This window comes from Paramisgurnus dabryanus, chromosome 14 (genome assembly GCF_030506205.2).
Source record: "Paramisgurnus dabryanus chromosome 14, PD_genome_1.1, whole genome shotgun sequence".
NCBI classification, from domain to species: Eukaryota; Metazoa; Chordata; class Actinopteri; order Cypriniformes; family Cobitidae; genus Paramisgurnus; species Paramisgurnus dabryanus.
The window spans coordinates 24,875,481-24,887,766 of record NC_133350.1 but is presented as its reverse complement, the minus strand read 5'-3'; the positions used below and the strand labels follow the sequence as shown (position 1 = coordinate 24,887,766).

The window sequence follows — 12,286 nt, the reverse complement described above, 5'->3', positions numbered from 1 at the left end:
CCCCATCCAGTTGCCGACAGTGACTGTCGCCCATGTCACCATAAGTTTCCAGCTCTCCATTAAAATTAATTGGAATGTGTTGCTTTGTTGCTGCGTGTTGCTTGTAATATCAATGGGGCATACCTCACTTCCGTGTTGTATTCACAATGGAAACTGGAAACATTCCCCTTGTGTGTACCAAATGTTCGGCAACTGAAATTAATTTGCCGAAAATAGTAAAATATAGAGATGCTCTGATCAGGATTTTTGCAGCCGTTACTGAGTACCGATTTGTTGTCCTTATAATCGGCCGATACCAATGCTCGTCTTTGAAGACTGTTAACTGTAAAAAAAATTCTAAAGTAAAACCACAGATATTGTATTTGTTATATTACTTGGAGTAATTAGGATTTATTTAGAGATGAATTAGGTTACTGTAGCTTTAAGACATGAGCGAGATCACTCTGTACATGTGCGCTGAGGACTAGCTGCCTGTGTGCGCGCACATGTCGGGTATATGCGGACAAGAGCAGCTGCGAGTAAAATGAAAATTGAAACTGTCAAAACTTTAAAACGCACGCAAATAATAAACCTCGGCTTGAAGGTGCAATGTCCGCAATTGATATGGGTTGTATACGCTGTTTGATGGGGATGAGAAGAAGCATCGTGCTGTTAGGGCCGGAGCAGGCCTCATTGAAAATACACATATTTCTGTTAAGGCAGAAAAAGACATTCAAATTTGCGCAGGAACACAACGTGTTGTAAAAATGCTCGCACTGCGTAAAAGTGATCTCCAATTGTGGCCGAATTCAGGAGCTCTATGATGACAGAAGTAAACAGTAAGATTGGTTAATGAGATATGCAAATTTTGCGAGTATCGATCGAGTCATTCAATGCGATGATCGACCGAGACCGATCTGCAGCCGATCGATCAGAGCGTCCCTAGTAAAAAAATATATTTTGTGTTCTAGGATTGTGCCGATGGACGATATCATTGTCCATCGTAATGGTTGACTGACATCACGATGTAGAGACACCATCGTGATGCCACGCCCCCACTCCGCTGCGAGTCGACAACACTTTGCGGGAATTGCTCTATAAATTAAATTGAAAATGTAACTAATGCATATGCTATTTTAAATACTGTAGTCTATGCCTTCCCCCGGATTTCCACCGACTGCGGAAAGGCTGCGGATCCGCTGCGGAACGGCGGCGGAGTCAATCGGTTTCCATTCAAGTCAATGTGTGTATTTCCACTGACTGCGCTCCGAATCCGTCACAGCTCCGGCCATCCGCAGCCCTCCGGCACAAATACGCAGAGCTTCTATTTTTGACGGATGCCGGACAGCTCCGCAGGGCGGAGCCATGACTTTATCGCGTGATCATACCTGAATTCACGAGAACTCGTGTTTTTTTAATAAAATTTTTGCAATACAAACATTACAAACACACACAAATAAAGTCATTAATAGAGAAACAACAGATAATAGACAGGAACAGAGCCAGGGGGAGTTTCAAATAAATACATTAAAGATAAAGCATATATAAATGTTTTAGCAGCCTTCTTATTTTTTGAATTTTGGATGGATTTGATGTACTGCTCTGTCTACGCGAGATCTCGTGTTGTGATCTGGGCTGGTTTGTAAAAACGTCATAATTCAACGGCATAATGGACATAAGAACTAGGTATCGCGCGATCATCACGTGAATTTGCAAGACCTCATGGGTCCTCGTCACTTCAGCACGCAGCCGCTCTGCAACAAAAACGAAACTGGTGGGTATTGGCGGACGGCAGAGTGCGGAGACGTAACGCAGCGGAGCTGATCTGCAGCCGCTCCGCAGTCGGTGGAAATTCGGGGTGAGACGTGACGTGTTAGTCTGTGAAAATATCCTGTCAGGCATTTGATCTTGACAATGCTAGAATCGTGTCTTTTTACATGTTGTACATTTAACTTAAAATATTAAATTTTGTCCAAGAAAACAGCCCATATTAATTATTTACTAGTAGCCTATTGTAGGGTCTCGGGATATCATGCTCATTGTTACATAGCTATGTGGCTTTACTATGTGGGATATAAACCCAGAATTCAGTGAACGCCAAGAACAAGAAAACGGGAACAACACTCCGACATGTTTGCTGTGTTTATATAGCGTATGCCCACTCTACACTGGTTGCCATTTGATTGCGTCATCAAAAACTTTATTGTTGAGGTAAATGTATTCTGTCTGTCTGCATATTTGTCAGAACACAGAAAATGTTTTTTTGCTATTTTCAGCCTACTGCGGCTTTCACACAGGACGCGGTTTGTGCTGCGCTATGAAACTAAGTCATTTCAATGGCTTGCGCCGCGCGAGGACGGTTTGTTGTTGCGTCGACCAAACGCGAGTGCAGCTCAAGTTAAAAATGTGTAACTTTTTTCACTGCGCTCTGTGACGATTACTGGGCATCCATCTTGGCTGCGCTGAACCCAGCGGCGAGCTTAGTGCACACTGCGTCTTTTGTAAAAGCTGCTAAATAGTTTCAGATGCCAAACATTTGATATAAAGGAAGCCATGATAACGTGATTTCTGTTTCTTTGTAGTGCAAAAAGGTTCTTTAGATTAAAAAAATGTAAATAAGAAATGGTTCTTTCCAAAACCTTTGACTGAATGGTTTAGGGGGGCCAAAAATAGAGGTAAAGAACCCTCTATTGCACCTTTATTTTTAAGAGTGTACATATGAGATGGCATCAGGGTGAGTATATTATAGTGATGCTACAAAATGAAAATTCTAGTCTGAAACCGACAATTCATTATGCACTTTGCGGAAAACTAAAACCAACATTTTGCACAGACATGTACCGCTCACATTTTGGTAAAAAAAAGTTTAATCTAGTTCTCGTAATAGTGTATCCGTGTCTTGTCCTTTATTTAGGGCAGCAAATAAAGTGTACAGTCTCTCTAATAAATTCTTAAAACCCATGAGTAACATCTTATCATTTTAACAGACTGTGAAATAGAAGTTTATAGCCAAGCAAGGAAATACCAGCAATAAAACTATAGGACGGGAGCTCAAATAGAGAAGACAAGCCTCTCTAGATTTTATAATGTGCTGTGCATTCAAGATATACATACAGTACATCATTGTATGTGTTTCATTCCATTGTTATTGCTCAGGGTTGGTCTAAAATGTCAGCCTTGGAGGTATGTGCGGGCACACATGCGCACACATGGACACTTGCATGTGACTAAGAATAACTTATGGATGGCTTGGAGGCAGCATAGCAGAGCTTAAGATGAAAGACACGTGAGATCCTCCTTTTGTCCATCCATTCACTCATGTAGACAGTAGGCCTAATACATCTAGTTTTGGGCTCTGATACAGGGTTAACAATGTCAATTCTTATCTGAACACACATACTTATGAACACGCACAGCTGGTAGTTTGTAGTCTACATATCCACTATCTTGAATCCCTTTCAGGTTGCCTCAGCTGTCAGCAGTATTTTAGGAGCCACTACCTGAGAAGCCCACCTACTGGGAAACTTAAAGGACCACCAGTTTCTCAGCACATCCTATGGGAGTGCTTGTCCTCAGCTGTTTTGTGCATCCTAAGGACCCTCCTAACAATAGCTCATGGGAATGTGACATCCCTCTTGCTTATCACAGCTGAGATTGTGTGCATTTATGAGCTTCTCTTGTAAGTCTGTTTACAAGGCATATGTAACAACACAACCTTAACCCTCATGAAGAAAATAAGAGATGTTCTCTAATCACACACTGTGATTGTTTTTCACTGGTTATTGCACAATCGTGTAGTTTCAATTTTCAAGATCAGCCCTAGAGATGTTCTCATCGAAGGTCCACACCTTCTGTGTTTTGGACTGCCTCAAACCTTCCTTCTCTATTGAGAGAAGCTGTCATCTATTAGACCCAAGCCAGGGTACATTTTTTTAACTAGAACATAAACATAAGATTTATATATCCAATGTCACGGTTGTCAGTCCATTACTGAACTGGTTCAGTTGGCTCTGCCAGCTGACATTTGCACCAAAACTGTATAGTCAGGACTTGCGCGCAAGACTTTTTCTTCCTCGTCCATTTTACAGCATACAGTTTTGAAGATGGACAATATATTTATATTTAAATATAATTAGGGCTGTCAATAGATTAATCGCGATTAATCGCATGCAAAATAAAAGTTTGTTTGTGCATAATAAATGTGTGATTATTTTGTATATATAAATACACACACACATGCATGTATGTATTTAAGAATATTAAGTATAAGTATTATTATTAAGTATTAAATATAAATAAAAGAATATACACATAAATATATTTTTCCACAAATGTATACATAAATGTGTGTATTTATATATACATAATAATTACACACACATATATTATGTAAACACAAACTTTTATTTTGCATGCAATTAATTATATATACACATAATTATTTCTTAAATATAAGAACATGTGTGTGTGTGTGTGTGTGTGTGTGTGTGTGTGTATTTATATATCCAAAACTATTATACAAAGTACACACACATATATGATGTAAACAAAAACTTTATTTCACAAACGATTAATCGTGATTAATCGTTTTGCAGCCCTATTTTGTTACCGATTGGTTGGTCCGTGCATGTCACAGGGAGGGAGCATTTTAAAACAACTCCGTACTTGTCTTGTTTATTTATATTTTTGATATACACTCACCAAAAGTGCTCCAAACTGAATGTCAGAATGGGAAAGAAAGGTGATATAAGCAATTTTGAGCTTGGTATGGTTGTTGGTGCCAGACGGGCCGGTCTGAGTATTTTACAGTCTGCTCAGTTACTGGGATTTTCACGCACAACCATTTCTAGGGTTTACAAAGAATGGTGTGAAAAGGGAAAAACATCCAGTATGCGGCAGTCCTGTGGGCGAAAATGCTTTGTTGATGCTAGAGGTCAGAGGAGAATGGGCCGACTGATTCAAGCTGATAAAAAAGCAACTTTGACTGAAATAACCACTCGTTACAACCGAGGTATGCAGCAAAGCATTTGTGAAGTCACAACACGCACAACCTTGAGGCGGATGGGCTACAACAGCAGAAGACCCCACCTGGTACCACTCTTCTCCACTACAAATAGGAAAAAGAGGCTACGATTTGCACAAGCTAACCAAAATTGGACAGTTGAAGACTGGAAAAATGTTGCCTGGTCTGATGAGTCTCGATTTCTGTTGAGACATTCAGATGGTAGAGTCAGAATTTGGCGTAAACAGAATGAGAACTGTGCAGGCTGGTGGTGGTGTAATGGTGTGGGGGATGTTTTCTTGGCACACTTTAGGCCCCTTGCCAGTTGAACATCATTTAAATGCCACGGCCTACCTGAGCATTGTTTCTGACCATGTCCCTCCCTTTATGACCACCATGTACCCATCCTCTGATGACTACTTCTAGTAAGGTAATGCACCATGTCACAAAGCTCAAATAATTTCAAATTGGTTTCTTGAACTTGACAATGAGTTCACTTTACTAAAATGGCCTCCACAGTCACCAGGGGTCTCATTTATAAAGCGAGCCAGTTCTCATGCAAAGGTTGTGATTTATAAAAAAACAAATTTAATGGAAGAATGGGCATGCATGGTGGGATCTGAGGATAATTCATATACGCACACTTGCAGATGATCTGTGATTTTGAGAGGGAACATTGCTTCGTTTTATAAGTCTTAATATTTTTTGGAATATGCCTTTTGGGGCTTTTGTGCGTACGTAGACTTTTAGTAAGGATCCTACGCATAGTTTTATAAATGAGACCCCAGATCTCAACCCAATAGAGCATCTTTGGGATGTGGTGGAACGGGAGCTTCGTGCCATGGATGTGCATCCCACAAATCTCCATCAACTGCAAGATGCTATCCTATCAATATGGGCCAACATTTCTAAAGAATGCTTTCAGCGCCTTGTTGAATCAATGCCACATAGAATTAAGGCAGTTCTGAAGGCGAAAGGGGGTCAAACACAGTATTAGTATGGTTTCAAAAAAATATTTATTCATGAACTAGTTATAGTTATCAAAATTAGTGTGTGTGTGTGTGTGTGGTCTTTGGAGTATTGATTGCTCATGACTTCAAAACAATATGTCTTATTAGTAGCCCCTCATAAGCAGAGTGGAAGACCCCTACTGCGACCTCTGTGGCTCAATTATAAAGGGTTGTCATGACAACTGACCTTTGTGTATTCTTTCATTTATTTAAAGTGTTTGGTCCTTGTGTGCGTTTTGGGCTAATGGTTGAGTGGTCCCAAGAGAGCAGGGGCGCATAAGGGCTGAAACTCTTTTGGAGAGATGGCATAAAGGATTTGAGGTTGACTGACCACTGAATTTAAGTATTGCTCAGTCTGAAAATATGTTTTAAAGCAAAAGGTTTGTAATCAGCTTATTTTTTGTTCAAGAAAATAAATAATCAGATTTCCAATAAGAGAGCGCAAATACTTTTCCTGGTCTTATTGTGGATTATTAACCAGAGCATGTGGGATTTTTGGTGAAAAAATAGAGGTTTGTATTTGTAATGTTATCATTTCCCTCAGGATAATTTTTCATCAATTTCTCATGGATAAAATTAACTCACACAATTCAGCATTGTATTAAAGCAGCTTTGCAGAGAATACAGAAAAAAACGAGTAAAGTCAAATAAAAAAGGAAGTGTATGAAAAATATGGTATTATTACAAATAACACATAAACTGGCAGTACCAACCATGAAAATAATGGGACCATTATATTTATGCTTTCAAACAATGCCATATATCAAATTTATGGGATGTTTATATTAGCAGTAAAATGAAGTGCAATTTCATTGTGCTATCAAGCAAATACGCATATTACATTTTTTCTTTAAGTGTACAAAAGAGATGCTTTCTGTAAAATAATTGTCTCTATCACTGTAGCGTTGTATTGGTAGTGCATAATTTTTTTTTTACGCATATGCTTTTTGCCTGGACTCCTCCGAGCCCTTCCTCAGTTAGCTAATGTGATAAATGTAAGTAACAGAGCCTGCTGTGTGGGTGGATATAAATGCACGTCAAGGGTGGAGGGCCTGGGGAGAGACTTGCATGAAAACCTCAGACGTCTCGGCATTGTTTTTTCTAATATGTACAAACTGCGGCAAGCTTTTAGCTGGAATCTAAACTGGATTAGGGAAAGCTTTTAGATGGTGTAAGATTAGATATAGGCTATGTCATCATGCATCTATGAACTGATGTGGTTTCGGTGTACATTAGTTTTTAAAATTCTAACCTATTTACAGAAATTCTCGCAATGCAGAGATGTTTTTATGATGTGGGTGTGTTTTTTCATCATGTAACGGAGTATGGTTTGCACTGCAGTTCAGTTAAAGTCACAATGAAATTGAAATTAAAAACTTGCATTTTTTTCAAATATTAATTTGCCCACATAATCTTTAATCAAAAATCCTAATCTCCTCCTGTCCTTGAAACAAAAGTTTGCAGCGATTAGTAAATAGCAACATGACCCAACTTTCAATGATCCAATCATTTCTCGATGGACGAATTCAAGCCCTACATTTTTTTTCTCATTTCAGAAGCCATTTAACTCGGATATACGTCGCCACTGGGAAAATAAGACAATCGCTACTTCCATTTCATTGTGACTTTGAATTCAAATACTTAAACCCAAACGGGGCAATTTACATGGTCAAGTCGAGTAACATACAATAAACGTAAAACATCATACATAATATAATGTAATAATTATAAAAAAGAAGATCAGTTGGAATCAACAATGACTGAAATCAGAGGGGACAGCAGCTTTATATAAGATATACTCAACAGAACTTAATTGTGCGTTCACACCAGACGCAGATAAAGAGAATAAATTGTGCTATTCATGCTTAGTTGGACGCTTGAACATTTTGAGTTAACTCTCTTCATTTGCATGTGAAATTCACGTCATTCGCGTGTACTGTAAAATGAATGTCATTCGCGCTTAAAATTTGCGTTATTAGAACGTAAAATTCATGTCATTCGCGCTTAAAATTCACATAATTCGCGTCTTAAATTCACGTTAGGGCTGTCAAATTTTAATTCGAATTTCGAATATTCGTCGAATGTAAAAAAAAATATGCATATTCGAACGTAAAACTTTGCATTCGAATTTTACCTGTGTCAGGAAGCTCACGCAACGTGATAATGCATAACTGACGCGGATTGTTATACAGAGCGTTAGCGGCTCAGCCAACTATGCGGAGCAAGCCAGCGTTATTCATTTGAAAAATAGCAAGAAAAGACAGTGGGGATTACGAGTCGGACAGAATACATATTAAAAGGGCTGTGTGATGCTTCTTTGGTTTTTGGAGCATCAACTGGAATTCAACCGCAAAGTGAAACTAACTGAGATGAATTATTGTCGTCTGTTTCTAAATGCAGTTTTAAAGTTTAAAATAACTGATCAACACGAAAGTGCCATATTTCAGCTGCTTGTTTAGCAACATTAAAACCATATGTGCATCTACAGAGTCCACACCGCATATGAGAGAGCTGCAATGTAACGCCGCGGTGTTTTTATTTTTATAACTGACTGGAAACTTGACTTTCACCTGGACATTTGATATGCAAGTTTTTCATCAACATTATCTGCGTGAAATATAAACATGATGATCATCTGCCAACTCGACTGTTTCAGCACGTCCTCTACCTGTATTAATTACGGAGAGTTTTACGCTTTATTAACGGCTTCACTCTGCGCGCAAGTTAAACATTTCTGTTCTGTACTTTATTACTCGCATATATTTCTACATATTTTCAACCAAGGAACACACAAAATAATATAATATAAGTTGTTGTGAATAGCGTTTAAGCTTGACAAAATTTAAATGACTAATGATCTTTCCCACTTATTTTGGCTTAAATAAAGATTCATTCGTTTTCATACTTTATTAGAAACACGTTAATTTACTTATATAAAATGCCCTATATTAGTATGCATTGTCTATGTATGGCATTCGTTTTGTACATTTACAGGTGCACAACTATATTGGTTAATTTTGATTTCATTAGTAGTGTTTATAACATTCGTTTTAACAAAAAATATGCTGTGCATGATTATATTATTGGGGCTTTGTGCTGCGCCCTCTTGTGGGCTTTTAGGAGTATTTTCTCCAAGATAAAGTAGGTCTTTATAATTCGAATATAATTCGAATTTTATTATTTTTCAAGGACGAATTTCGAATGTACTTGTTCAGCCATTTTGACACCCCTAATTCACGTCATTCACGCTTAAAATTTGCGGCATTCTGTAAAATGCACGTCATTTGCGGGTAAAATTCACATCATCCGCGCTTAAAATGCACGTCATTTGCGGGTAAAATTCACGTCATTCGCGCTTTAAATTTCCGTCATTCGTGCTTAAAATTCGCATCATTCGCGCTTAAAATTTGCATCATTTGCGTGTAAAATTCACGTCATTCGCGCTTAAAATTTGTGTCATTTGCGTGTAAAATTCACGTCATTCGAGCTTAAAATTCGCGTGTAAAATTCATGTCATTCGCGCTTTAAATTCATGTCATTCGCGCTTAAAATTCGCATCATTCTTGCGTAAAATTCATGTCATTCGCGCTTAAAATTCACATAATTCGCGTTTAAAATTCACGTCATTCACGCTTAAAATTTGCGGCATTCTGTAAAATGCACGTCATTTGCGGGTAAAATTCACATCATCCGCGCTTAAAATGCACGTCATTTGCGGGTAAAATTCACGTCATTCGCGCTTTAAATTTCCGTCATTCATGCTTAAAATTCGCATCATTCGCGCTTAAAATTTGCATCATTTGCGTGTAAAATTCACGTCATTCGCGCTTAAAATTTGTGTCATTTGCGTGTAAAATTCACGTCATTCAAGCTTAAAATTCGCGTGTAAAATTCATGTCATTCGCGCTTTAAATTCATGTCATTCGCGCTTAAAATTCGCATCATTCTTGCGTAAAATTCATGTCATTCGCGCTTAAAATTCACATAATTCGCGTTTAAAATTCACGTCATTCACGCTTAAAATTTGCGGCATTCTGTAAAATGCACGTCATTTGCGGGTAAAATTCACATCATCCGCGCTTAAAATGCACGTCATTTGCGGGTAAAATTCACGTCATTCGCGCTTTAAATTTCCGTCATTCATGCTTAAAATTCGCATCATTCGCGCTTAAAATTTGCATCATTTGCGTGTAAAATTCACGTCATTCGCGCTTAAAATTTGTGTCATTTGCGTGTAAAATTCACGTCTTTCGAGCTTAAAATTCATGTCATTCGCGCTTTAAATTCATGTCATTCGCGCTTAAAATTCGCATCATTCTTGCGTAAAATTCATGTAATTCGCTCTTAAAATTCACGTCATTCGCGTGTAAAATTCATGACATTCGCGCTAAAATTCATGTCATTCCGTCTTCCAAGCAAGATCCTTTTTATTCCTGTTTCTATAAAAGTACTAAGATGTGTCGTACAGCTCTGGGTGTACACATACAGCAACAATGATTTTGTTTTTGTGTTTTTTTGTATTTCTGCCTCGCTCACTATGCTGTAATCACATCATTACTAGAGCAATCCTGATTGGTTAACGCGGCACGAATATCCGCCCAAGTTCAGATTTTTTCAACTCGAGTTGAATTAAACATGTCAAACACCCGGATTTGTGCGAATAGTGTAATTTGCGCCATCGGATGTCTATCGTGTCTTTGCATTGACTGAACATGTAAAAATACAAGTCTTTTATTTGTTGGGTTTTATGCAAACATCACTCTTAATAGTTTTAGCCTTTTTATAAAGACCGGAAGTAGCCAGGAGCGCCAGGACCCAAGCCAGACTCGATCCAGGGTCCTTGAAGCCAGCAGCTGTTGTACAGTATATGTCAGGGTGAATTATTACATTTCTGCTCCACTGCTTTAGCCAAGCACTGCTTTTGTTGTTGCTCATACTGAAGTGTGGCGTGTTGTGTGACTTTTCTGTCAGACTTGCAAAAAATAAAACTGTAAAATTCCCATATAATTATTCAGCAACCTCATACAATTGTTCTGCATGCAACCCCTTGATGCCACCCAAAGATAAATAAGTAAATATCAGCTGTTAATAATTGTACCAAAACTCAATGGTAATAAATATTGGCTTTTTCCTTGCAGGGCGAACATTGATGAAGTCGAGACAGATGTTGTAGAAATCGAAGCCAAGCTTGATAAGGTACGTTCAGCATCCTCATGTAACCATATACTGCGTGTCACCTCCACATCATTTAACTGAGCTGTAGGTTTGAAGCGTTAGAAACACTATGAGTGCATTAGTGTATGGATGAAACAGCATTGTAAATGTGCGCTGAACTAAATCCAAGCTCATTTGCCATACAGGATTAAAGGAAAACGAGAGAGGAACCCATTTTGCATTGGATGTCAAGAACATTTGCATTACAGAGTTGCAGGCTTTGCTGCTTCACAGCGATTGCTCATTGAAATTTGATTTTAGACCTTTATTGGTCATTACTCATCGTTTCCTCATCCTATAACCAAATTTCTGAAATGCATGAGTGTTGTTGGTCTCTCTCGCTTTCTCTCTCTCTCATGCATGCATGTGTGCACCAATACACGTGCTACATGTGACTTGCTTTGCATTAGCTAATCATGTACATACTAATTTTACACTAATTTCATTACAAAGACGGAGAATTCAGCCTGGCATTCCTCAGCATAGATGGCATTTAATGATCACATCCTATAATCATATACAGCAGCATATTGACAGGGTGAAAGGCAGTAATATTTCTAGGGGCCTTTGGGGCTCACAGCAATTTAAGTAGTACACTCTAAAAAACAAACGGTGCTATATAGCACCAAAACAGTTGCTTTGGATCGTAACGATAGAAGAACCATTTTTAGTGCCATATAGCACCGGTGAAGAACCAGTGAAGCACCAGTGAAGCACCAGTGAAGCACCTGTGTAGAACGTCTCGGTTACGTATGTAACCCTCGTTCCCTGAAGGAGGGAACGGAGACGTCACGTCGTGACCGACGAATTGGGAACTCGCTTAGAGAGACCAATCTGCTTCGAATACTACTAAAACGCCAATGAACTTGGCATTGAGATATTTGCATAATGCTGGCGCCGCCCCGCCAGGTGCGTATATAAGCAGCAGGTGCAAATGAGGAAATTAGCTTCTTTTTCGCTGAGAAAGCCGGAAAGTGTGACCGGCCGTAACAGCAGGTGGCAGCACCTGTGGCGACGGGACGTGACGTCTCCGTTCCCTCCTTCAGGGAACGAGGGTTACATACGTAACCGAGACGTTCCC

The 12,286-nt window shown here is 38.9% G+C and overlaps 1 protein-coding gene across 4 annotated transcripts in view; it reads left to right on the top strand.

Moving 5' to 3' along the window:
- Nucleotides 1–12,286, top strand: part of acap3b (ArfGAP with coiled-coil, ankyrin repeat and PH domains 3b) — an 87,768-nt gene that overhangs the window by 25,607 nt on the left and 49,875 nt on the right. For all 4 annotated transcript variants that reach the window (XM_065241737.2, XM_065241736.2, XM_065241738.2 and 1 more), the window contains exon 2: nucleotides 11,130–11,187. In XM_065241737.2, coding sequence (XP_065097809.1) covers nucleotides 11,130–11,187 — 58 coding nt within the window. The remainder of the gene's footprint in view (nucleotides 1–11,129; nucleotides 11,188–12,286) is intronic.